Source organism: Rattus norvegicus, chromosome 3, assembly GCF_036323735.1.
Source record: "Rattus norvegicus strain BN/NHsdMcwi chromosome 3, GRCr8, whole genome shotgun sequence".
NCBI classification, from domain to species: Eukaryota; Metazoa; Chordata; class Mammalia; order Rodentia; family Muridae; genus Rattus; species Rattus norvegicus.
The window spans coordinates 111,468,590-111,496,472 of record NC_086021.1 but is presented as its reverse complement, the minus strand read 5'-3'; the positions used below and the strand labels follow the sequence as shown (position 1 = coordinate 111,496,472).

The 27,883-nt window shown below is 40.3% G+C and overlaps 2 protein-coding genes across 2 annotated transcripts in view; one reads left to right on the top strand and one right to left on the bottom strand.

Moving 5' to 3' along the window:
- Positions 1-17,686, top strand: part of Tcp11l1 (t-complex 11 like 1) — a 68,767-nt gene extending 51,081 nt beyond the window's left edge. The window contains exon 10 of the mRNA XM_063284359.1: positions 16,018-17,686. Coding sequence (XP_063140429.1) covers positions 16,018-16,136 — 119 coding nt within the window. The 3' untranslated portion in view covers positions 16,137-17,686. The remainder of the gene's footprint in view (positions 1-16,017) is intronic.
- Cstf3 (cleavage stimulation factor subunit 3) overlaps positions 3,934-27,883 on the bottom strand; it is a 71,249-nt gene continuing 47,299 nt past the window's right edge. Inside the window, exons 4-17 of the mRNA NM_001077672.1 lie at positions 20,691-20,723; positions 18,894-18,991; positions 17,805-17,871; positions 17,626-17,660; positions 17,418-17,544; positions 15,879-15,956; positions 14,456-14,618; positions 12,209-12,318; positions 11,203-11,319; positions 10,713-10,787; positions 10,001-10,144; positions 8,841-8,943; positions 5,615-5,684; positions 3,934-4,353 (exon numbers count right to left, since the gene is read on the bottom strand). Of these exons, the coding sequence (NP_001071140.1) occupies positions 4,026-4,353; positions 5,615-5,684; positions 8,841-8,943; positions 10,001-10,144; positions 10,713-10,787; positions 11,203-11,319; positions 12,209-12,318; positions 14,456-14,618; positions 15,879-15,956; positions 17,418-17,544; positions 17,626-17,660; positions 17,805-17,871; positions 18,894-18,991; positions 20,691-20,723 (1,548 nt within the window). The 3' untranslated portion in view covers positions 3,934-4,025. The remainder of the gene's footprint in view (positions 4,354-5,614; positions 5,685-8,840; positions 8,944-10,000; positions 10,145-10,712; positions 10,788-11,202; positions 11,320-12,208; positions 12,319-14,455; positions 14,619-15,878; positions 15,957-17,417; positions 17,545-17,625; positions 17,661-17,804; positions 17,872-18,893; positions 18,992-20,690; positions 20,724-27,883) is intronic.

The window sequence follows — 27,883 nt, the reverse complement described above, 5'->3', positions numbered from 1 at the left end:
TCTGAATCCTCGTTGGGCCTTTTGACAGCCTTAGTGAGTACAGCACTACTTTCCACTGGGCCGTTGCCTTCCACAGCCAGCTCTGGGGCCCCACCAGTGATGATCCTCACGGCTTCCTCAACAGCTATTGGGTTGGAGCAAAAAGAACAGCGCTTACAATGATGCCCCTGTAAACGAGTGCCCTGCCCACTCCGTAGCCAGTCAGCAAGCACGGAACCGCGTCATTGCTAAGTTACAGGCTGCTGTGAGCCCCAGGAAATGCCAGGACAGTCAGACCATGCGTGCATCACCCCTGTCAGGTGCAGCACGCCCACACTGCAGAAGGCTGCGCCCACTCCAGGGTCACCCTGAACCTCTGTAGACTGGACAGTTGGCTTTAGAGACCTCAGTGAAGAGAACAGTCCTTCCTCCCTGGGAAACAATGTGGATTCCACACTGAAAAGGGAGCTTCTATTACTTACTGTTTGGTATCTTGCATCTTCGGAAAATTTCCATCAGTTCATCCACTTGTACAAAAGGCCCCTATCACGACATGAATAGATTAAATCCCAGTTATCTGACAAGCTATCTATTTTGTACCTCCCATTATATAAGGGAAAAAAAGCACATAATTAGTGTGACCCACAGAACCAGTGTGTACAGTGAACAAACCTGGAAGCAGATGGGAGGAGGGAGCAGTTTCATTAGAACAACGGCGGCTGGAGGCACCGGGAACACTCCCCCGGGGACCGGGTGCAAGCCTGGAGCTGAGGGAGAAAGCAGGCATGAGTCACATGGGTATGGCTTCTATGTGAGAAAGCTGAAGTCAAGTGACCTGCACACAACCTCCTGTGTCCCTGCTGCTTTCTTCTGAACGCTCATATAGGGTTGGAGTGCTTTAACCAAGTGACAAAACGAAATGGGCCAGACAGGAAGTGCAGTGTCAGTCCTAGGTCACTGGGATCAGACAGGTGACTTCACATAAAGCAAGCCAGGGCTGAACTAAAAGATATTTTTTCTACTATTTTTGAGTTACAGTGTTTACAACCCTGTTTAAAGTCACTTGTTCAATAGCACATTTAATCAAGAGGGTCTTGTTCCAAGCGGACCTAGAGGGGCTGCTACCCACTCACGACTGTGGCACAGGCTGTCATGCCGCAGTGAGCTTCCAGTTGGTCGGGTACTCCGTACACTGCAGCATGTATGAAAACCAGCTGCCGCAGTCTGCAGCACTCAGAGGTCTTGGTTTGCTTGGTTTCTCAAACATTCTTAGTATATCTAATTCAAAGATTACCGTCAAGTCACTTATCACCCACTGTGACCCCAAGTCTAATAGTTAACTTACAGTGGAAAAGGCCAGGTTACTCCCTCCCACAGCATGGATTGAAATCAAACAAACGTCTGGGTTCTGGATCTTACGTGCTAAATGTCGTGGCTGAAATGGAATCATCTGCTGAGTGTCTGGCTTAGGGTACTCAGGTTTTCTATCCACTTCATCTTTCAGAACAGGCACTATGGAAGGAGCTACAACTGGGTCTGGAATTATAGCAGCTAGCTTAGCCCGGGAGACATCCTGAAAATGCAGAACAGAAGAATCCTAAACCTGAAAGGGTCTTACAGAGCATCGTGCAGTTCCTCAGTCTTGCGGATACAGTCAGAATAATTGGGTTATGAGCACAGGGAGGATAGAGAAGGAGAAGCAGGCAATCTCATGATGATAAAGATTGGTCAACACTCAACAAGGGAAGCTATTTGCTTTGAAGGTTGCATTTTAAGTTTACCTCAACCCCAGCTAAGGATCACTAGACTGTTTCCAGGCAGGATCATTGCAAGATAGATACAAGACTTGGTGGGAAGAGTTGTAAGAACAGCACCAAGAAGAGAGTGGATGGTGTGAAGGAGAAGCCAAGATTTAGATTTGTCTGTTTGAGGCAGGGTCTCATTATGTAGCCCTAGCTGTTCTGGAACTCAGCTGGCTTCAAACTTACAGCACCCAGCCTCCTCTGCCTCCTGAGCGCTGGAATTAAAGGCCTGTGTCACCATGTCCAGCTAAGATAAAGCTTTGATTGTTGATACTTTTCCTTCCACTGGGATTAACGTCTCAGAAGAGCCTGGGTTAAGTGAAATCTTGCTTCATGAAAGCCAAGATAAGGATTACCAGCACCTACACTGGCTAATATCATTTTGCTAAAGCAATGAACTTCCTTCTAATGTACAAGAGAAAAGAAACATATTATCGAACAGTTCTATTTGTCAGGCCTTTTTAGCCATACTGTATCCACTCTTTGAGGCAATCAGTAACATTCCTAGCATGGACTGAAGCTTAAAAGAAGATCACATAGCTAAGAGGAAGTAGAGAGAGCATTAGGCACCCACCCTCTCCTTTCAAACCAGCAGGGCCCTCCCCAAGTCATGTCAAAGTCAGCTGTTAACAGGTCCTATCCATTCAGTGTCTCAAATCTGCTCCTCACACACAGTTGATGACACTGTTGTCATGTGGGTAAATCTGAATATGCACAGTGAACCGCTTGCTGTGGTGACAACTTACTATGTCACCAACTACACATCACAGTGTACTCTAGTTCTCCTCAAATCCAAAGTAGAAATGGAAATACAGGCTGGAAAACTCATTAAAAAGTAGCTCTAGTTAGAAATAGTCAACCCCACCCTTTTTCCGAGATAGGGGCATACTATTTATTTAGCTCTGGCAGGCTGGCCTTGAGTTTAGAAAAACTAAGAAACACACTTGCCTGTGTCTGAGGAATTCTGGGATTAAAGGAGTATACCACCAAGTCTAGCAATGATTTGTCTTCTCAAATCTTTTTTAAAATTATATTTACATGTGTGTACCATGCACGTAAGTGTACATGTGCTTGTCAAGAGTTTAAGCTGGTGGGAGTTGGTTCTCTCTTTCCATCATGTGGGTTCCAGGGACTGAACTCAAGTCAACCGGCTTAGTGGCAAGCCCCTTTACCTACTAAACCATCTTGTTGGCTCTCTTTATTTTCATTAAACTCTTCAAAACCATTTTTATCCTAGGGAAAAAAAATGGTCTTCTCTAATAATTCTTTTTTTTTTTTTTCCTTTTTTTCGGAGCTGGGGACCGAACCCAGGGCCTTGCACTTGCTAGGCAAGCACTAATAATTCTTAATATATCTAGTTTTGCACTGAAAAAGAAGATAGAGGTAAAAACTGTTCATTTTTTAACAGTAGAATATGGATTATTAGGAATCCCTTCAGAACAGGACTATGGGGCTAGCACAGATCTGGAACATCCATCAAAGAAAAGGTCTAAAGCTAATTATGTATAATTCTTTTCAAAGTTTTCTAGTCTGGTTCAGACAGACAGTGAGACTCAGACTAAAAGAGGGCAGTGGGGAAAAGACTGATGGCCACGGATATCCTCCTGCCAGATGATGTAAAGGGACCAAGCCAAGAGTCGTGCACATACAGTTCCACCTGGGTGTCCACCTTGACCTCTGTTCATGTGAATGGAACAGAAAGGCCGACAAATGATAGAGCAATGATTTTTTGTACAAGGGCTATTTCTGAGGCTTTAAGAATATTAGGGTTCAGGGACTAAACTAATTTCCTTATGAGTCAGGCATCTACATGGATGACGCTTAGAAAAGCCAGTTCCCCTATGGGCTGCTGTAGAAAGCTGCAGACCTCACAAGAACACGGGTTTTGCTTTGCTTGTATAGCCTAGGCTGGCTTTGCAAACCTCCTGGCTTCCAGTTTATAAATCCAAGGTTTACAGGTGTGCGTGTACCCCAAGCCTAGCTATGTCCTTTTTGATATCTTGACAAAATATACAACAGTAAATATGTTTAGTTGAAGTTCTATCAAAAATACTCATCAGTTGATAAGAATTATTTTAAGATAATTATATTAAGGATTACATTAAGACTTTTCTCCATCATCTGTCAGACACAAGGCACTGACAATCCCAGGCACACAATGGAAGCATTTATTTGCTCTCAAATGTTTAATTTCCATTTTTTTGTTACTTGTGATTTCCATAAACAACAACAAAATAAATAAAGTCAATGAAATATTTTTGTCTTAGTAGCAACAGAGTAAAGAATTGACCGTAGAATGAAAACTGTGCAGTGCATGGACTCCTGAAACCGTAGGGGAAGGGGAACACTGCGGCCATCTTGCTGCTGAGTACATACCTTGTAGCCCAGTGCTTTGAGTTCACTTGCAGAACAAGGGTATAAATCCATAAACTTGTATCTGTCTACCAATAAAGCTGTTTCTTTGCCTTCATACTCTTCTCTGAACGCTGTAAAGCGTCTTTTCTCCACTTTGAGAATACTAGCTAAATCACCAATGTTGCTTTCAAAAGCTAGAAACCGAGCCCAGATTTCTCTGTAGGAAAGTAAATAAAACCAGTACTCAGTCACAGAAGTTGTTTTAAAATAAAGATCTCCAAATAACAGAGAAATAGGATAATATAATGAATATGTGTCTTCTATTAGGTTTAATAATTGTATTTCACCGTATTTGTTTAATTTTATTTTTTCTTAAATATTTGAAAGTCAAGTACAACCACAACACAACACTTTACCCAAATATTTGGACATTAAAGTTCTTTCCTGAGTTGGGAACACACACACACACACACACACACACACACACACACGATTATTATCTTCCTACTTGAGGTAAATAAAAGGCATCAGAAGGAGATAAACTCTGTGGAAAAGGGACCTTGACAGACCTTTATAATGTTTCGTGTATGTGGCTTCATTGTTTTGCTTAGTGGGATAAATTATGTTTCAGAAGATATTCTTCATTTAATGTATGAATAAAACTATATTCCAAAATCTAATATATAATATTGACTCACTGCAGCCAAACTACACACATCACTGTCTTGTTTGCTTTGTTTGGTTTGATTTTTCTCTGAGACAGGATTTCTCTGTCTTGGCTGTCCCTGGAACTCACTCTGTGCACCAGGCTGGCCTTCAACTCAGAGATCTGCCTGCCTCTGCCTCTAGACTGGGATTAAAGGCTTGTCCACTACCGCCTGGCAGTACAAACCACTGTTTTAATGTTCTCAGATTACGTAAGTGCCACAGGCACCCAAAGTAAGATCCTGGGTATCAATAAAGTACCAGGAACAGAATCCTGCCGAACCCTCACACTGGAAGACATGTTTGTGAATGAGTGAGCTGGTGAGGATTAGGGAGAATGCCCAACTGTCTAGGTGGGTGAGCCTGGAAGTGAATACGCTGGCTGTGCCACTATACCATGTCATTCTCTCAGTCAAAGCCATACAGTGGGGATGTAACACAGAAAACCAGCTTTCAGTATAAAAGAGCCTCTGTATTTCACTAGTGAAATAAATTTCAGAATGCTAATATACGAAGTTCTAGAAATATAGAAAAAGTAGAAAAAATATATAAAATATATAAAATAAAAATGTAAGCTTAAGCAAGTATGAAAATATTGCAAGTAGGTAAAATGAGAAAAGAAATTTCTCTGAAACTCACACTCAAGCATCCATTACATATCAGCGATCACACACCCTGCATGACTTAGCCAGACTCACACTCAAGCACCCCTCACATGTCAGCGGTCATACATCAGAGCTCACACATCACAGTCATACATCCACATGGCTTACCCGGACTTCTCGGGAGGAAGGCTTCCAGACGTCAAGACTCTTTCAAACAGAACTCGGGTGTTATTGTCCTCTAGGGTATTTTAGAAAGTTTAAATGTTAAATCAAAGAAAGCTTTACAGTTCAATAATTATTTTTTAAGTGCAAAGCAGAACAAAGTCCCAAGCTTTATCTCAGTTAATCCCACAAAAATCTAATGCAGAAAAATGACTTTGTCATAAATGATTTTTACAGATAAGGAAATTTGCAGGTTCAAAATCACTGAGTTTGCCAGACTTTATTTAATCCCACAAGTCAGAAAGCAGAGACAGATCTCTGTGAGTTCTAGGCCAGCCTGGTCTACATTTTGAGTTCAGGCTAGCCAGAGGTACACAGACCCCTGTTTCAGACAAGCAAACAAACAAACAAGCACTCCCCGCCTGACTGGCTTGGCTCATTGTTACCAGAAGCCAGGTCTTTTGACCTTCAACTGAGGCCTGGTTTATACACAGTACAATGCAAATTGCAGTGAGGACTGAACCAGATGTCTTATTTTTGCCTTTCAAAACTAATAAGAAATACTATCTTAGATTTTTAAGTATTAGGAGTTCATTTGTAAGTGAAAGCAGGAATTTTCTTGGTAATTCAAGGGATCTTTAAAAAGAACTTAAGAATATAGCAATAATAATTGAACTGATCAGTTAAAATGAGTAGAATCATGATATCTAAATTATAGCACAAAATTTTGTTTAAATCCTTCATCATGACTGGTTTTTATTTTATTAACACAGACATTCAATTTACTATCTGTGCATATGCAAGATAACTCATAAGAGATTAAAGATTAAATGAATTTAGCCAAACAAGATGGCATCAAGACAGATGCACTACATTAAATGACTTGATATATTTTTACATTTTAATTTAACTTATTTTTATGTTGTGTCTGAGTGTTTCTCCTGCATTTGTGTCTGTGCACTACTTGCATTCAATCCCTGTGGGGGTCAGAAGAGGGTGTTGGGTCCCCTGACACTGGAGTTGTGAGCCACAATGTGGGTGCTGAGACTCAAGTCTGGGTCCCTTAGAAGAGCAGCCAGGGCTCTTACCTGCTGAGCCATCTTCCCAGCCCCATATTTAAAAACTGTTATTAAATATTACCTTTATCTTTGCTTTAGCGCAGCTTTGCTCTAAACACCCCTTTTACTCTATCTCACAGAGTCTCCTCCCTGATCAATGCTCACCATGTTCTCTAGCTAAAAGGACGTTTTCCTTCCTCTCTATCTGGCTCATGTTTCCTGTGAATCCTTAGGCTAGCACAGCCACACAGTGGGATGCAGCAGAATGGCATTTAGAACCCTGCTAGCCATTCTGAGAGGGTAAAATTAATCTTAAGGATAGCCAAGCACATCCTAACTGTCTTTTCAACATGTAAACAATATGAAAATCACAACAATATTTCACGTTATTTACTTTTGTTAGAATTAAATCTCTGGAATCTGGCATTTATGCTGGTTAGCACAGGCACACTCATTTTGCTCGATGACTAATAGTCTAGATGCTCCGAAGCCTCAGAACAGCTCTGGAGCTTTCCCATTCACCTCCACCATTAGACACAATTACTGCTGCCCATATATACATTATATATACCCATGTATACATCAAATGCATGCAAAAGCCCAACTTGATTTTCTCAGTCTTACGAAGGGTATAACCTCACTGCCAGTGGTAGAACTACAGTTAAGTTTACACACCAATCTCATGTACAAGTAAGTGCAAGTTTTCTTAAAACAACTTTCATACGAGATTGTTTTATTTTTTAGATTTATTTTCTGTCTATGGCTGCTCCGCCTGCATAAATGTATATGTACATGTACATGCCTTCTGGATCCCCTAGAACTGGAGTTAGGAATACCCACGAGCTACCATGTGGTTGCTGAAAATCAAACCTGTGCCCTTGCAAGAGCAAACAATGTTCTTTTTTTTTTTTGGTTCTTTTTTTCGGAGCTGGGGACCGAACCCAGGGCCTTGCGCTTCCTAGGTAAGCGCTCTACCACTGAGCTAAATCCCCAGCCCCCAAACAATGTTCTTAACTACTGGGTCACTTCTCCAGGTCTCCCAGTTGCCCCCCCCCCATTTATATATCCTGAACTATCAATACTAATAATAATCTTATGGAGACACACATGAATGGGTACTTACCTAGCATGAAAATGGTTATATTACTATTACTCCAGCAGAGTGGGAAAATAAAGGTGTCAGTGAACACGCTTCTTTTAAAACTTCGCCCCATAACCTCACAAGTAGTTTTGGGTTTGGGGGTTACAGACTTCTAACCCATCTACTGTTACATTACTAGCTGGAGAGGTTTTAAATATCTATTTACCCCTAGGAGACAAGAGATGAGTTGCACAGAGTGGCCAGAGAACAACACAGACAGCTCTGTCTCCTGACGGACACTGCAGCTTCACCAGTTGTGGTAGCTCTTTCCTGATTCAAACCACTCTGGATAGTCAAACAATCTACCATCATTCAGGAAGCATGAATACATGGTCGGTAGGACTGGTGACAGCTTGGTTGGTAGAATGCTTGCTGTGATGGCTTCTGTGGGTTGGTACCTTGACTACATCTGGAATTAACTAAAAGCCAAGTGGCTGGGTATACCTGTGAGAAATTTTTTTCTTTTAACCCAGAGCTATGAGGTAGGGCTGTCCATCTTTAATTTGGACCACACCTTATGGCGGCAGCCTATATAACGACATGGAAGAGGCCATCACTCTTTGCCAGCCTGGTCTCGGTTTTACTGGATAGTCCTTTCCTTTACTGGCATTAGAGCCTATTTCTTCAGGCTTCTGGCACATACTGAGGAGCAGCTGAGACATCCAGCCTCATGAACTTAAGAACTATTGGATTCTTGGACTTCCCTTGGTAGACAGCCATTGTTGGAGAAGGGGACCATAGCCTGTAAATCATTCTAATAAACCCTACACACACACATAAACACATACATGTATGTTTGATTCCCAGCACCCGCATGGCAGCTGACAGCTGACTGTAACTTCAGTTCTAGAAGATTCTATACCTTCTTCTGGCCTCCAAGGGCAACGAAAACATTAGTACATAGACATAACATACAGGTAAAAGACCAGTAAGTGGCTCTTACACAAACACACACACACACACACACACACACACACACACACACACACACACAAACCATGACAGATATTCTGGAATTCTGGAATCAACTTACCATTGAGGTGAGAGAGATAGTCAATATAAGCCAAAACATACTCTGGAATATCTCCATATTTCTTTAGTCCCAATTCAAAAATCTTAAAGGCAACAGATTTGTCCTAGAAGTAAAGACAGTACTGGTTTCTTTGAAATGCCAGACAATGTATGCAAAAGAATCTTTAGACTACAGAATATAATAGGCATGGTGGTGCACACCTATAATCCCAGCAGTGGAGACTAGGAGGCGGGAGGATTGTCACAAATTCAAGGTCATTTTAGCTTACATAGCAAGACACCTTTTCAAAATAAAAACCAAACAAATAAAAAACAATAAATATTCTCACAACCTCTAAATATGACAAAGCACAGAAGAATTAAAATGGGTGAGCTAAATAAAAAACAACCGAGGGGTTAAGTTCGGAATATGAGTTTTATGCTTATACTTCATGGCCAGCCTAGGGAATGAAACAAGAACCTGTCCTTTTAAAGTGAGAAGGCGCTGGGCATAGCTTGGAGGTAGAACTTGCCCAGACTGCTCAAAGCCCTCAGTCAACCCCAGCACCACCATAAACAAAACAAAACAGCCAAGTAGCCAATGTCAACACCTGTCTAAGACATTTACCACAGTTGCTTGTGGTGGTTCACTGCCTGTAGTCCTAGACCTGGGTACTAAAAGCTGGAAGATGGAAAGTGTGAGACCAGACTGAGAAACTTAGTGACATGTGCTTCAGAACAAAACAAAACCCAGTGAACAAACAGGAACAGCCAAGGGGTGACCTGCAGTCGGTCACTCAGCGGTGAGCACTTGCTCATCAAGTTCCAACCCTGAACACTGCCCTCCAACACCCTGAGAAAATATGAGAGCTTATCTAGGATGCAGGAGGCCCTGGGTTCAATCAGCTACAGGAGATGACCAATCAATCAAAAAAGAAAAAAGAAATATGAGCTTAATAAGGCATAAATAAGCAAGCAATTGAGTTGAATAATGTTCAATATAATTTTATGTAGATAAGCTTAAGACCTTTACAAAATGGAGCAATTGATTACTTAAAGTAGAAGGGGAGGGTAAGGAGATTTACTATGTAAATCGCTGGCAGAGAATTCACACTGACATGTGCCTGCCTCTGCCTACAGTGCTGGGATCAATGACCTCATCCTCATGTAAGCAGTGCTCACCTTACTGCAGTAATACTCCATGAGCGCTGCGGTCACATAGACGTGATGACGGGTTCTCGCATCCTCTCTTGCCTTTTTAAATATCATTCTTCCAGATTTGATACCTTCTGCTCTCCTTGCAAATTTCATATATTGGATATATACCTATGAGAAAATAAAATATTTGTATTATATAAATTGGAATATACTCTTCACAGTATCTAGTACCAAGGCACTGAGTTGTAGGCCAATGTTTCTAGTATAAGAAACTACAGAGTACAGTTATAAGCTACTTTCCCCTAGGTGTTAGGGACACGTGCTAATTTTTATTGTGACATAATTTACATAACACAAAATTGTTCTAAAGGGTATAATGCAGTGATTTTTTTCTTCTTTTTATTATCATCAGAAGGTCATACAATAATCACCACTAATCCTTTTTTGTATTTTATAAGATAAAGCTTTTTTGTGTAGCCTTGCCGGTTCAGAACCTGGAATTCCCTCTGTAGACTCCGATAACTATATATTCAAAGATGACCTTGAACTCCTGCTCCTTCTGTCTCCACTTCCCAAACACTGAGATTACAAGTGTGAGCCACAATGCCCAGCAGTGTTTTATTTAGAGGGCCCCAGGATCTAATAAGATATCAGAACAAAGACTCTTGTATGTAACAATTAAATGTTTGCTATGTTAGGTCAGATAATGGTGGTGGGAAAGAGTTAGGTTACTCACCAAGGTGGGGTCAATGTCCTCAATTGCCAGCAGTCTGTTATATATACTGTGAACTTTCTCGTACTTCATGCGACTCTAAAGTGGCAGAGAAGTGAACATAGTATATACTCACAAACGAGCAAATCTGAGCTTTAAGGAACCTGAAGACTGCACTCCTATTCATAGCACACACAATGGCACCAACACTTCACATAAACTCATATGAACTCGAGGACTAACAACTGTTTGTTGTTACCATCTCTGGCTACAAAAACAAAGATGCTACCAGAAAAAAGTTTTAGTCCTGGAGTAAAATTGTAAGCAGTAGATATGAGTATTCACCAAGTTTAGGAAGAGCCGTGAGTGTGAGGGCTATACACACAGACACTGACAGAGACAGACAGCCAGCCAGCCAGGCAGACAGACAGACAGACACACACACGCACGCATGCACGCACGCACACACACACACACACACACACAGAGTTCCGAGTCTGCTGACTCTTCTCACCTCTTCATAATCTGCATATGCAAAGTAAAGGAGCATGTTCTTCTTTAATAAAGTGCTGATGGCTCGTTCATATATATTAGCAGCTTCATCACTAAATAATTTGGCATTGTTCATATCCTAGGAGGAAAAGGATCCTCAGTAAGGTATAAGTAGCTGAAAGGGTAAAGATGGGGCAGCGTGCACTCTAAGACGCACGTGCTGTGAAAACAAATGCGCACTGGTGTTAAGGACTTCTCCGTGTGCTGGGCAGAGGGGAGTCTCTAGGGCTTGAGCCAGGGCCTCTACTGCCCAGCTGCACCCCAGCTCCCATACTTAAGTCAGTTACCATTTAGTGCTTCAAACAACAGTCACTTTGACACAGTTTTAAAAGCCATATTTTAATTCTAAGGAATTATGAGTGTTACTAAAGTTCATCCTGATATAAGTTTAAATATTTCCTTTTCTTTTTTGTTTTTTCCAGACAGGGTTTCTCTGTGTATCCCTGATTATCTTGGTACTGACTCTAGAGCAGACTGCTCTTGAACTCAGAGATCCACAGGCCTCTGCATCCCAAGGGCTGGGGTTAAAGGCGAGTGCCAGCACTTGGCAAGCTTAGATTGTCAACATATACTTCTTATATATAAACTTTTTGGGTTGGGGATTTAGCTCAGTGGTAGAGTGCTTGCCTAGCAAGTGCAAGGCCCTGGGTTCGGTCCCCAGCTCCGAAAAAAAGAAAAGAAAAGAAAAAAAAACTTTTTAATATATTTTGCATATAAAATAATGAGTTTTATTATGGTATTTTCACCCATGTCTACCGCTGTACTTTCCTTATACTCTACCCAACCTTGTCTAGCCTCTCCTCCTACCTCCCAAATAGTTCCCCTCTGAATTTAATGTTACACATGTATGTATTTAAGCATAGACTATATTACACTTTATTACTAAAATTGATGTTACATTTTGTCAGTTACTCTTACTGCTATATCAAAGTCACAAAAGGAAAGAGAGGAATGGGAGGGATACGCACCCCCTTTTCTGCGAGCAGCTTACTCGACTGTTCCAGATACTGGGCAGCTTCATACCAGATATCAGGGTGATGGCCCAGCACAAGTAGGCACTGTTCATAGGCAAACATAACTAGGGAAGACAAACACACATTGCCATCATAATCACCTCAGCTGCATCATTAGACTCAGGCATGGTCTTTAACGATGAGGGATAGTTGGTTCCAACATTTAAGAAGGACATAGTCTACGCAGAGGACAGCCATTATCAAAGTCCTCTGACCACCACCACCACACACACACACACACACACACACACACACACACACACACACACACCCCTATAGGAGACAAACACAGGAAGAAAGCAAGCCTGAGTGACTTCACTAAGTGACTGTTATCTGAAGACCAGAGGGGCAGAAGCTGGTCAATGGAACAACAAAGGGAAGAGTGTATACAAATCAGCAGAGGTTGCCAAAAATGTGACTCGGTGGTACAATTCTTGTTTGGCGTGCAGGTGGTTCTGGCTTTAATTTCCAAGCCTCCAAAATAGATGTAGGCAAAGAAACAGTACTGCCATTAATTAGGTGAACCTGCAAAGTTGAAGAATTCAGTGAGGTGCCAATCCAGCAGTAACAGTGATTTGTACAAAACTAACCCTTCTGGGTGGGTGACGGTGGTGCACACCTTTTATCCCAGCACTTGGGAGGCAGAGGTAGATGGATTTTGGTGAGTTTGAGGCCAGCCTTGACTACAAAGTGAGTTCAGGACAGCTAGGGATGTTAAAAAAGAGAAACTCTGTCTTGAAAAACAAGAAATAAAAAATAAAGCAAAACAAAAACAATGACAACAGAAAAAAACCAAAAAGACTAGCTCTTCTGAGATTATAAACTGAAAACAGAAAGCATCTCTTTGACAGAGCATCTGCTTAGCTTAGCATATACATACATGCTAAATTCCTGGCACTTCTCTATCTTCACCCATGTGTCTATATGTATGTGTCTTCATATACATATATTATGTAATAAAACTGAAGGCAAGCCCCCCAAAAAACCCAAGCCACAACAACAAAAGCAATAACAGCAGCAAAAACAACAGAAACACACACACACACACACACACACACACACACACACACACACACACACACACACCCAGTATTAAGCGCATTGCAGAATGAAGCAGGAGTCAGAGCAGACTGGGCCATGGGCAAAGGTGAAGTTCATATCATACAAAGTCCAAACAGATGATAATTCAACTTCCTTTAAAAAAAGCCCTCAGTATTCTTCAAAGAAGACAACAGAATCTAGTCTTTATTATTCAAACATTCATAAAATGTTTAAAGAAAAAAATTATATGGGTAACAAAACATGAAAAAGTAACCAACAGTTAAAAGTCAAAGGAAACCAAGCTCATGATGGCCCACTGTCTGAAGGGATGATCCAATGAGGACTCTACTGCAATAATCCTACTCAAGGATCTAAAGACACATATAGAGGCTGAAGAGAAGGCGCAGAGAGTAAGAGCGCTTGTTTTTGCAGACAACCTGGGTTCGATTCTCAACACCCACATAGCAGCTCATAACTATCTGTAACTCCAATTCCAGAGCATTCAATGGCCTCTTTGGGTCTCTTAGAATACCAGGCCTATAAGTGATATAAAGACATTCCCTTGGTCAAAACATCCATATATATATATATATATATATATATATATATATATATATATATATATTTAAACATACATACACGCATACAGTTAAAAATTAAAATTAAAAAGCAAAACAAAACAAACACACATTGTGACATATGAATCTCAATAGAGAAATTAAAATTATAAAAATTTCCTGGAAATTCATAGAACTAAAAAGTACAGTATATAAAATGAACAATTTGCTGGATTATTTTAACATCAGATTGAAGATAATAAAATAAGGGGAAACTGATCATGAAGATGGATCTATAGAAATGATTATGAATAAAAAAAAAACACAAGTAGAAAAACAAAAAGTTCAGAAAACAAACAAACAAAAGCAACAACAACAAAACCAACCCCCAGCCTCGTGGTAGTGCATTCCTGTGACCCAGGAAGCTAATACGGAGGTTAATGAGTTGGAGGTCATTGGGGTCTACAGTGAGCTGGAAGCCACTGACCTGTAGAGCAATAGGCAAGAGTGCGTGGGAGGAGCAGCGCCGCGCTGGGCTAATCCTGGAGGCTAGGACTGAACAGCCCCAGACACAGCAGCTGCGGTCCCGGGCTACCCGCCTCACCTCGCTTTGTTATGAGGGTCTGGTCCTCGGTACGCAGGGGGTTGCTCTTCTCCCACTGGATGTACTTCTTCCACATGTCTACTTGCTGAGCTTCTTGAGGGGTATTCTGAGGGGGCACTGAAGGGGCATTGCGGTCCAAACCTTTCATCACTGTCTCGTATTCCTAAACAAGCATTGAAAGGTTCTGATGAGCTCAGACCAACTCAGATATAAAGGGAGCTACTTGATTGGCTGGAAACACTTTGTTTAGACGTTTACTCTCTTACCCCTAATATCACTTTGTTATTGTGATTTTAGAATTCAAGGTTATCCTAAAATACACAGTGGGTTTAAGGCCAACCTGGGCTATATGAGACCCTGTCTCGAGAAACAGAAGTCAAATAACATCCACAAACAACAAAACAAAACACAAGAGTAAGAAAAGGCATAATAGAATATCACAAAACAAATCCAGACGCCTAGGAGTGGTGCACAGAATACTCACAGACTATCTCTGCAGGCAGTGTATGAGGGCCTCTCTGCAGGAAGGGTGATGTAGAAGATAGCACGAGTGAGATTTGGTAGCGTTGTTATTGACAACGTGGCAGAAACTAGTAGCTTTTGTATTATTGGGCTATTTCCCCAATGAATAGAAAGGTATGTATACAGCACAAAATCTGTCCCACAGAGCTATGGTATTTTATAAGTGCACTGACTGCAGAGTAACACAATTTTCAGATAAGCAAAGATGAAGGGAAAGTATCAACTACTTCAATAATTCTATGCAAATCTCTGTTTTGAAAAATATTTTTAGCCAAGCATGATGGCTCATGCCTATAATTCTAACACTTGGGAAGCTGCTGACACAGGAAGAGCATTGTGAATTCAAGGGGAGCCTGGGCTACATCAAGGCAGTCAGCACTACATAGCAAGACTCTGTTACAAAACCAACCAAACAAACAAACAAAATACTTTTTGGACTGGGGATGTGACTCAGTAGTAAAACTTTTCCTAATGTATGGGAATCCTTAGGTTAGATAATGCCCAGTACACACACACACACACACACACACACACACACACACACACACACAATTTTTTCCAAGTCCAACAAATAGTTTGCCATTTAATATAACTTAAATAACTATTTTAATTTAACTATATCATTTTGCCAGGCAAATTGATCTGTATGAGTGTGAGGCCATTCTGGTTTGTTTTATGAGTTCCAGGACAGACATTGTTACATAAAAAGATCCTGTCCTCAATAAAACGAATCAAAACCAAAAATCATCAACTCAGACAAATATCAATTAGCTATAATTAGCTGTCATTAATTAAGACTCAAATGATTTAAAATATCAAGAGTAATACCAGATGGGACAGCTTTGCTAATTATTTTAATAATTCAGTAACATTAAATTAAGTAGCCCATAGAATTTCATACCTTTGCTACACGTCTAGCATTCATGTAGTCTCTACTTCGATCTTCAATCATCTTTTTAGCTAAATGAATATTGATACCCTAAGGAAAAAATATCGTTATTAACTGTTTTTTTTCTTTTCTTTAAAATATCTCTTTACAGTTTTGCAAATCGAACCCACAGCCTCCTGGATGCTAGGCAGCCAGACAAACACTACACTGAGCCTCACGTGCAGCTGGGAAAGAATAAGTAGACTGCATGCAAGACGGCTTAGTAGGTAAAGCTCTTGTCACAAACGCCTGGTGGCTTATGATCCATCTCTAGAACCCAGGTATAAGTAGAGAGAACTGACTCCACACAGTTGTCCGGTGGCTTCTACACATCACAATGCTACATGTGTTCCTTCGCCTCTACATTAGAATCCGCTCTGTCAATCGTGAGTGGGCGATCCAATCCTATTAATAGGACACATCTTTTTTTTTTTTTTTTTTTTTTTTTTTTTTTTTTTTTTTTTTTTTTTTTTTCGGAGCTGGGGACCGAACCCAGGGCCTTGCGCTTCCTAGGTAAGCACTCTACCACTGAGCTAAATCCCCAGCCCAATAGGACACATCTTTATTTTACTTTGTGTGGATGGATGGGTGGGTGCACATACTGTAGCACATGCTGGGGATGAGAACAACTTCCGGCAGTGGCTCCTCTCCTTTTACAATGTGGGGGCTGAGTACTGAACTCAGGCCACCAGGCAGGGCAGAGAATGCCTTTACCTGTTGAGCCGTCTTACTGGACAAGGGTTTGTTTGTTTGTTTTACTTTTTTCTTTTTAAAAAAAATGTGTATTATTGTTTTGCCTGAGCTATGCCTGTGCACCAGTGCATGGCTGGTGCCCATGGAAGCCATGAAGAAGAGCTGGATTCTCTGAAACTGGAGTTACAAATGGTTGTGAGTCACAATGTGGGGTACTGGGAATTGAACCTGGGTCCTCTGTATCCAGTGCTCTCAACTGCTGAGGTAGGTATCTTTCTAGCTCCTAGCCCAGGAATTTTTATAGACATGAAATCATGAGATTCTGTCTTAATCTAGTCAAATCAGTCATTAAGCAAACAATGATAGCTGGCAACAATGTGGACAAAAGGAACAATTCCTGGTGGGGATGTAAATTAATTCAAAAGTCAACACAGATTTCTTTAAAAAGCTACATATAGACCCACTAAATGATCCAGCTATACAATTCTTGGGTAGTGATCCAAAGGACTGAAGTCATCATACCACTGATATACTTGCAAATTAATGTTTATTGTAGTACTATTTAAAAAAATAAATTCTTTATTGGAATAAATATAAAACAACATGTCTAGGAATATATAGTTCAATAGTAGGTCATTTCCCTCATATGCATAAAGCTCAGTGTTTAATTCATGGTGCAACAAAACAAAAGCCAGTAGCAGCAACAGACACTGGGCAACACTAATATTCAGGCACTTGACACTAGAAGCTAGATTCCCTACGTTTACAATAGATAATAATTAAAATGGCCAGCTTGTAGTAAACTCTGGCTTATTTTACCTCTTCATACTTGTTGTAGTCTCTCCAGAGTTGTTCAATGTTGATCATTGGATTAACACAACCTCGTTGATAAACTCTTCGGACAGCAGTTATTCTCTGATTTTCTGCATAAGATCCTACAGCTTCCCTGAAGTTAAATAAAAAGTATCATTAATTGTATTATAGCTAAATCAATTGTTTATATAATAAAAATTAAGACAATACTTACACGCCTTTTAAGAAATTGATGTAATCCACCCAAATCTAAGAAATAAAAAAAAATGTTAATATGTTTTTTGATATTTTTTCATATTTAGGAGTATACCCAGAGTCTCATGCATGCTGGGTAAGTACACTACCACTGAACTATATACCCAGCCCTTGTGTATATATTTAATTGAACTCTACCTGATAGGACATAATTTCCATTCCAATTTTATCCAGTGCAAAGTCATAAGCTTGAGCCATTTTTTCTCTGAAAGGAACATGAAAAATAATTTTAAAAATTTGTTATTAGTTAGGTTTATGGCCCATACCTGTTATCCCAAGAAGCTGAGGCAGGGTCACTACCCTGAGTTAGAGGCCATTCTGGGTTATATAGTAAGTTCAAGGCTAGCCTAGGATATCTAGTATATACCCCATACTACTCTGATACAAAGCAAGACCCTGTTTGAAAAGAAATCAGAAGCTAATCAAAACCTAAAACTACTATCAAACATGTCAGAGAACATCCACTGAGAGAGTATCTGAAGATAGGAATGTCACAGTGCGGAGTTCACTACTAAGTAGCTGCCTTAGACATCCTAAGTGGACATTGTACCATATAATTGATGAGCATGTGCTAAGACAATCATTAAAAAGCTTCTCGAAAAAGTTTGACAAGCCTGTCAAAAAAGTACTATCATGTTGTAAATACACAGTGTTTTAATACAGAAAAATTTGGTTGAGTCAGTTCTCAAGTGTAAGATTAGTGCCTGTGGCTTTATTTAAACCACTTTTCCTGATTTCTTGGAGAATTCTGACTTTTCAAATACTTAGGTTTCTTCTTACCTATAGCTCAGAGCTGGTGTGAGACATGTGGGAATGATTGTGTCTAGAGACCACATGCATCAATACCAGCCACGGCCCAGGGTTTCTCTGTGTAGCCCTGGCCGTCTTGGCACTCAATCTGTAGACTAGGCTGGCCTCAATCTCAGAGGTATACCTGTCTCTCTGTTTCCTCAGTGCTAGGATTATAGGTGGGTACCACTACACCTAGCTCAATATGCATTCTTTTATTAAAAAAAAAGATTTATTTATTTATTATATATAAGTGCACTGTAGCTGTCTTCAGACACAACAGGAGAGGGCATCAGATCTCATTACAGATGGTTGTGAGCCACCATGTGGTTGCTAGGATTTGAACTTGGGACCTCTGGAAGAGCAGTCAGTGCTCTTAACCACTGAGCCATCTCTCCAGCCCTCAATATGCATTCTTAATACCATGATTTCACTTACTTGTAACTTGGCAGTTTACCCTTGGTTTCTCTGACGTATGAAAGATAACACTTCCATAAATCAATGTGCAAAACCTTCATAAGGCATCTTTGAAATAGCTTTAAATATAAGAAAATAGTATCAGCGTCCAGATAAATACATTTCATATTTGCATGAATGAAACAGCATTTAAAATAGTCAGACTTTTCAGGAATTAATTTTCTTATTAATAAAAGGCATATAAGAGGGATGGAGAGGTGACTCTGTGGTTAAGAGCACTGCCTGAGGACTTTAGTTTGATTCCCAACATCTATAAGGCAGCTCACGACCATCCATTACACCAGTTCCAGCAGGTCAGATGTCTACTTCTGTGGGCACCAGGCATGCATGTGGTGCAGATTTTGAAAAGGCAAATAACAATCCTTTCAGTTTAGACAATCAAAATCATGCCCATGCATTTCACAAATATAGTCATTTCCTTTCATTTCCCCAGAACCATAAGTAAATATATAAGTGAACAAATACAATTATTTTTCTTTTGTAATGTTTTCTCAGTTCAAATTAGCATATGAAATAAATTTCATTGAGGCATGTTCATTTTTTGCCCTTATTGACCTTGTCCCTTACTTCTCCTCACCTACACTCCTACTCATTCCCTGTCTCCCAATCGCTCCCTCTGCCCTCATGGCCAGTGTATTCCATACACGTCTGGTTTATTTTGCTTAACACAGGATATCTAGTATCTAGTTTCATTCACTTTCCTGCAAATGTAATGATTCCACTCTGCATATATACTGATTTTTTTTTAATTCATTGGTTGATAGACATCTAGGCTGGCCCATTTCTTCTCTTATGAACAGTATAGCAATAAACATGGATGCATAAATACCTCTATGGTAGGAGTTAGAATCCTTTGAATATATAGCCAAGTCTGGTATACTTGGGTATATCTCTTATGAACAGTATAGCAATAAACATGGATGCATAAATACCTCTATGGTAGGAGTTAGAATCCTTTGAATATATAGCCAAGTCTGGTATACTTGGGCCACATATAGCTATTTATCTGTTTTTGAAACAGGGTCTCACTACATATCTCTGGTCGTCCAGGGACTCTCTATGTAAAACAGGTTAACCTCAAACTCAGACCCAGGTACCCCTGCCTCCCTTGTGCTGGGATTAAAAGCATATGCTACCATACACTGCTGCAGCTTATTTCTCAGGCGGGACCTCGACCTAACATAACTATGTACTAAAAACGACTTCCCAATCTCCCGTCTTCACCTCCCAAAGGCTTGGGTTATAGGTGTGCATTACAAGTCTGGTTTTTATGCAGTGATGGGGTTGAAAGGCAGAGATTAACCATGTGGTCAGCAGTTCCGGCTCCCACTGCTCAGTTTTTGAGAAACTCCCATGCTAATTTCCATAGGGCTGCACGACTTTATACCCAACTAACGGTGTTGAAGCACTTCCCTTTCCAGCGGGACTTAGTGACATCTTTTTCTTGGTTTTAGCCATTTTGACTAGAATAAATTAGAATTTCTAAGTAGCTTTAATTTATATTTCCTGAAAGCTAACGAATTTTTAAGCTTTGAAAAAGGTGAAATATTATTATAATATATAACTACTACCTGGATTCAGAAACTTATATCATTTTACCATATTTATATATCATATTGGTAATATAGAAACTTTTTTTCGGAGCTGAAGACCAAACCCAGGGCCTTGCGCTTGCTAGGCAAGTGCTCTACTACTGAGCTAAATCCCCAACCCCCATAAAGAAACTCTTAAACTTCAAAATATAGTAAAAGAACTTACCTTTTCAACCTTGTCATAATTTTTAGCTTTAATCTGAAGAGAAACATAGGAAATAGGATTGACGTTACTCTTTTTACAATATCAACATACTATTTCTGAATTTTTGACTAATTTTTTGACCATTTTTTTTTTAAAATCAACCTTATAAATCTTTCCTTCAAAATAACAAATAAGTCAGGTATAATGGTACACACATGTGATCCAGAAGTTTCACTAACAGGGCCCACATTGTGAAGGGGAGAACTGGTTTCCAAAGCAATCACTTATTAGCTTATAACTGCCAGAAATTTTTGCTTGGAATTTAGTATACCCGTTAAACTAGCAATTTTTTAAAATTTATTTTTGAGAAATTTATACAGTATATATACATACATATACACACATATATAAGTGTGTGTGTATATATAATATATATTAGATTATAATTACATCATTTCTTCCTTTCCTACACCTCAAAACCCTCTCATATAACCTTCCTTGTTTTCAAATTCATGGCTCTTTTTCACTGTTGTTACATACATATAGATATTCTTAAATAAACACAGCTGCTCAGTCTATTTGATGTTACTTGTATTTTAAGGACTGACCATTTGATACTGGATAGCCAACTGGTGACTCTTCCCTAGGAAGACTACTTGTCTGCTCTCAGCATTCCTTAGTTGTCCATAGTTCTCTGTGTAGGGCTGAGGCCTTCTGAGCTCCCATTCATATCAGCATGTCTATTAGTAGCCACCTAATTAAGCTAATGTTTAGGCAGTCATGTTGGTGAGACCTTATGGGTGCAGCGTCTGACATTCCTAGGAGACACAATCATTCCATCCCTTTTCCCACAACAACCCTTGAGCCTAAGGTCCAGTTGTGTTGATTTATCAGTTGGGTGTGGGCTTTACCTGTGATTGACTCTAGTTTTCTCTGTTGCAAAGAGAATTTTCCTTGATAAGCAGTGAGGACTACACTTTTCTGTGGCTACATGGACACATCCTTAGACTGTAGTTAGGGACTGTGCTGGACTACTAGGTTTTGGCATGCCACTACTGCACTTTAGGGCTATGTGCCATGCTGGTCTTTGTTGTGATTCATAGGCAACATAGCTGGGTAGGAGTGTTGGTTGCTTCCCTCCTTTGGAAGCTTACGTGGTACCTTCTGACACCATGAAAACTAGTCCTCAGGGAAGTGGCTTTCAGAGTAGATCCAACTCAGGGGCTTCTGTCTGAAGTGCATGTTGTCTTTAATAACAGTCTGTTTTGGCGTCTCTTGGACCATCTAACATAAACCTCAACACTCAACATGAGAAACCCTCTTTTGAGCTGTAGGTCAGGGTTGTTTAAGAGACTCCTAAAATATATTTTTTGAGACAGGGTCTCACTATGAACCACCAGCTTTCCTGGAACATTTTCTGTAGACTGGCCAGCCTTGAACTCAGAGATCCACTTGTTTTCAGGGGGCTGGGATTAAAGAGGTGGGCACCATGTCCAGCTACTTAACATATTCTTTTCCACCCCCAGACTCCTCCCATATCCTTCCACCACCCTACCTCATATTTTTCCCCTCTCTCTTAAAAAAAGAGAAAAAAAAAAATAAAACAAAACAGAAGAAAAAAGCCACGGCAAACTATAGAGCCTGGTTTATGTTAGCCAACTAAGCACTCCTGAGTGTGGGGTCTGCCCTGGAGTGTGGCTGGCACACCTACATTGTCACTCCCTCTCTCTATCATTTGCAAGCAGCTTTTTGGTGTGGGAGTGGACTTTGCGCCCACTTCCCCTCCTCTGAGCTGGGATTTTGTCAGGTTGTGCTTGGGCAGGTCTGTGCACCCTATCAGTCTGTGAGATCTATGTATATTTCCCGTTGTGTCTGGAAAATGATACTCCCTTAAAATCATCCACACCTCTGGCTCTTACAACCTTTCTGCCCCTTCCCTTAGATCCCTGAACTTCGAGGGTAGAAACACAATAAAGACATCCCATTCAGGGCTGAATGCTCCAAAATCTCTCTTTCTGTACACTGTCCATTAAGACTCTCTGTTAATCTCATCTACTGTAAAAGGAAGCTTCTCTGATGAAGGCTAAGAGATGCTGTGCTCTATGTGGGTAACAGTATGCCATTAGGAGTCATTTTATTGCAATGTACTGTCAGAATAATTGTAGTACGTTCCCCCTTAGGCCCATGACCCACCGTGTCTCAGGATCTTTGCCTAGTATGGATACATCTCATAGAGTGGTTGTTAAATCCAACCCAAAGTGTTTGTGAACCTGTAAATTTATGTCTTTTTCACTTAAAAAATTTTTGTTTTTCCTTTTAGTCTGGGCATGGTACCACACATCTTTAATCCCAGCACTCAGGAAGCAGAGGCAGGTGGATCTCTGAGTTCCAGGCCAGCCTGGTCTACAGAACCAGTCCCAGACCAGCCAGGACTACACAGAGAAATTCTGTCTTGAAAAACAAAAGCAGGGGGCTGGAGAGATGGCTCAGTGGTTAAGAGCATTGACTGTTCTTCCAGAGGTCTGAGTTCAATTCCCAGCAACCACACGGTGGCTCACAACCATCTGTAATGGGATCCGATCCCCTCTTCTTGTGTGTCTGAAGACAGCGAGAGTGCATTCACATAAAATAAATAAATAAATCTTTTAAAAAAAAAACCAAGACAAACAAACAAAATCCATTAAAAAAAGAAAAACAAAAGCAATACAAACAAAACAACAATACATCTTCCTTTTAATGTATGATCTGTCAGTGTTTGTTTTTCGTTGTACGTCTAAGGTCTTCTGACTATAGGCTCAGAATGTTAGTTTGTTTTTTTTTTTTTTTTTTTGGTTCTTTTTTTTTTCGGAGCTGGGGACCGAACCCAGGGCCTTGCGCTTCCTAGGCAAGCGCTCTATCACTGAGCTAATAAATCCCCAACCCAGAATGTTAGTTTTATTTATTTAATTTACATGAGTACACTGTAGTGGTCTTCAGACACACCAGAAGAGGGCACTGGATTCCATTACAAATGGTTGAGAGCCATTTGTGGTTACTGGGAATTGAACTCAGGACCTCTGGAAGAGCAGTCAGTGCTCTTAACCACTGAGCCACCTCTCCAGCCCTAGTTTTACTTTTTTATTCAAAGTTTGTCTGCTAGATTTCCAAGCAATTAGTCTATATGACCTACTTCCGTTGACCTACTGTGCTGTACTTGGCTCACAAATGGTTTCTGGCACCAGGTTTGCATCAATCAATAATGTATTTTCCAATTGTCCTTCTACAGAAGCTGCTTTGTCGGGAGCCTATTGTGTCCATGTTAGTTTACATTCTTCTGGTTGCTACACTTTGGTTGTTCTGTGACTCATGGAGCTGTGCTGGCAGAGGCCAACTCCTCTCTGAGGGTGAGGAGTAGATACAGACAGCAAGCAGGCTGCTGCTAGTCCTCTACCAAGCAACCAGGAACACATGCTGTGGTAGGATGGACTCAGCCTGCCTATTTGGTTCAGGTTTGTTGTTTCTTAAAAGCCAGTATGGGCTGCAGTTAAGGCACTGCTGCTCTTGCAGAGTACTTGTCCCAGGATCTACATGGCAGCTCACAACCCTAGTTACAAAGGATCTAGGCTCTGTATCCAGGTAATGCATAGACATACACAAAGGTAAAACACCCAGAGACATAAAATAAAAATAAAGAAATCCTAGAGAAGAAGAAAAAGAAGGGGAGGAGGAAGAAAAGAAAGAAGAAAGGTAAGCTAGTGGTAACTTTCCTCTGGGGAAGAATAGAAAAGCAATTAACAGTATGGGTCAGCTTCTTGGTCTTTTTCTTGTAGCGCATGCAAACCCCTCTGAAACATCCATAAACACAAGGCCACGATACAAATCATCTGAGAGTGGAGTTGAAGGTCACCAGCTTCCTACATGCAGATATTTACAGTTCTTACACTTGGTCAGAAAAATCAAATTACTCATTGTTGAAACTACCCAAGGACATGAATATACAACTCCCAGCAGAGGTAAAGTTAAAAAGCATGTGGCAATATGTACACATTTCAAAGTGAGAAAGACAAACTAAGACCTTATGTATCAATCTACACTCACCAGAATGGTAAGACTTTAAAAGGGTAATAAGCAGGGAATGTGGTGCACACCTCCAATCCTAGCACTCAGGAGGCAGAGAGAGAAGTATCTATCTGAGCTGGAGAAGTCTGAGCTACAAAGTGAGTGCCAGGACAACACAGACAGACCCTGTCTCAAAAATAAAACAAGTCAAACAAAAAACAGAAAAGGGGAAAAAAGGATATTAATTCTATAAAAAACAAGCAAGGAAAAGTTATACACTAGTGGATAAAGCATGAGACACCCTTTAAGGAAAGCCGCTGGTAAAAGTCATTAAAGTTAAAAAGAAAACAATAAAAAGACCCAGTCAGTTGGTACAGTGTTTGCCTAGTGGTACGCAGCCCTGGGTCTATACACAGTACCATAGAAATCAGATATGGCAGCTCATTCTTGTCACCTCAACATTTGGGAACTGTAGGCAGGAGGATCAGAAATTTAAGGCTATCCTTGGCTACATAGCAAGTTTAAAGCCAGCTTGGGACACATGAAACCCTACCTCAGTTCAAAGAAAAGGGACTCAACAATTCCATGCCTGGGATTCATCCCAAAGAAACCAAAGCAGCAGGTTATATAAAGTAGTTGAGGAAGGCTATTTATTGCAAACATAAATAGTCTAAAGTAAATGCCACAACGTAAACAGGACAATCAATTACGACGCCCGGCATCATGGATTACTGTGCACTCATATAAAATGAACTAGCTACGCTAGCTATTTAAGGAGGGCTTCCGTAGGACCATGATAAATGAGCATGTGTTAGTAATGTGTGACATAATTCATCTTTATGAAACAATGGTCAAGAATAATTTATGATTTTTTATGACCATGAAAAAAAAAACATGGACTGGACAAAAGGCTGCTAAGCAGTTCTCAGAGCTGTCTTGTCTGTCTGTCCTAGTGATAAAGCATCCACTTTCTCAAAATAATTCGTTGTTTCCCCTACACAACTGTCTTGCCTCCTGAATGCTTTCGTTCTTTTTTTTTTTTTAAATCCTGTCTTCTTTTTTCCCTCCTGAAACAAGGTTTCTCTGGGTAACCTAGCTCTCCTGGTCCTCCATCTGTAGACCAGGCTGAGTTCTCTACCTGCCTCTGCCTCCTAAATGCTAGGATTAGAGGTGTGCACCACCACTAGGCTGATTATTTTTCATTGGTATTAGCACAACAAATACAGCAGAAAAAGATACTTTAGACAAAGGTAAAGTTAATTTTCTGGCACTTAGCACAAGTTCACTGTCAATCATTAATCAACAAGTGAATATTGAGAACTCCTCTAGTAAGCCAACCGTAATAAAAATACTGTAACAGATATAATCTCATTTCTTTAGTATAGACGAGCGTGTATGGTGGGGCTAGAGAGATGGCTCAGAGGTTCTGAGTTCAATTCCCAGCAACCATATGGTGACTCACAACCATCTATAATGAGATCTGGTGCCCTCTCCTGGTCTGCAGGCAGACATGCAGGTAGAAAGCTGTATGATGTATAATAAATAAATAAATAAATAAATAAATAAATAAATAAATAAATAAATAAAATTTTTAAAAAAGCGTATATGGTGTGTGTGTGTGTGTGTGTGTGTGTGTGTGTGTGTGTGTGTGTGTGTGCATGCACATGTGCCAAAGACCACACTTGGAGGTCAGACTTGTGGGAGTCTGTCCTCTCCTTCCACCATGTGGGTCCTAGGGATCACTTCCATCATCAGGCTCCATGAGCACAGCACTCTTTTACCCACTAAACACTCTCACTGACCCTCTGTCCTGTTTTTGAAGCAGACTCTCTCACTGTTCCTGAAGTTTGCTGACTAGACTAGGCTGACTGTCAATAAGCTCCAGGGATCCATTACCTATCTCTGCTTAAGATTCCAGATATGACATACTCAATTTTTATGTGGCCTCTGGGGATTTAAACTCAGAAGCATGTATTTAAACATGAATATGTGTGTCTGTCTATGTGACCAAGGAAGTCAGAGAGGTGTTGGTTCCCTAAAACTGGAATTGCAGTTATCAGCTGCCTGATGGGGGTGCTGGAAATCAAACTCACAAGAACCAATATATGCTCTAAACCCTGAGCCATTTCTCTTGCTTTTAAACTTAGATTCTTATTATGCTTGCAAAGCAAGCACTTTACTAACTGCCAAATTTCCATCATGATTTCATTATTAAAAAATTTTAAGGAAATTTGTATGTGTACAAGTACTTTGGTGTTATGTATGTCTGTACGCCATGTGCCTGCAGTGCCCTTAGAGGGTAGAAGAAAGTGTCAAATCCCCTGGAGCTAGAGTTATACATGGCTGCAAGTTACCCCATGAATGCTGAGAACACAATTCAAGTCAGCTGGAAAACACCCAGTGTACTTAACTGCTGAGCCATCTCTCCAGCCCCTTAAAAATATTCTTCAAGGGCTGGAGAGATGGCTCAGTGGTTAAGAGCACTGACTGCTCTTCCCAAGGTCATGAGTTCAATTCCCAGCAACCACATGGTGGCTCACAACCATCTGTAAAGAGATCTGATGCCCTCTTCTGTTGTGTCTGAAGACAGTGACAGTGTATTCACATACATAAATAAATCTTAAAAAAATTCTTCAAAATAATTGAGCAATTATTTTCAACTTACTTTAGAAATAAAATCTGCATTGTAATAAAATGAAAAGAATATGATCATACAGTATCAACTATTTAATCATTGCCAGCATCAGCTTTGCCATTTACACTATAGGGAATGGTAATATCCACTTCAAAAGGCTGTTCTAAGGACTGAAATTATAAACCATCTGGAAGGTCCAGGTGCTGCAAAAAAAATCCCACCAATAATCAAAAAAGTATAAATTTGTAGTGAGAAATACCCCACCTACAATATCACATTTATGAATATTCTTAGTCTCAAGCAAAGCAGCATACTACTGTGATCCCAGCATCTAGGGGTGTGTTGAGGAGGGGGAGAAGTCAGAGGCAGGTCTACATAGCAAGTTCTAGCCCAGCTAGATATACAGTGAGACCTCCTCTAAAAAAAAAAAATTAAACTTCTCAGTCACATTCATTAATCTTATTTTACTTCACACCCTTCTGTAAAATAACTTAATTATCCTTATAGATGGTGATCCAACACCTCTGGCCTCTATAGGAAC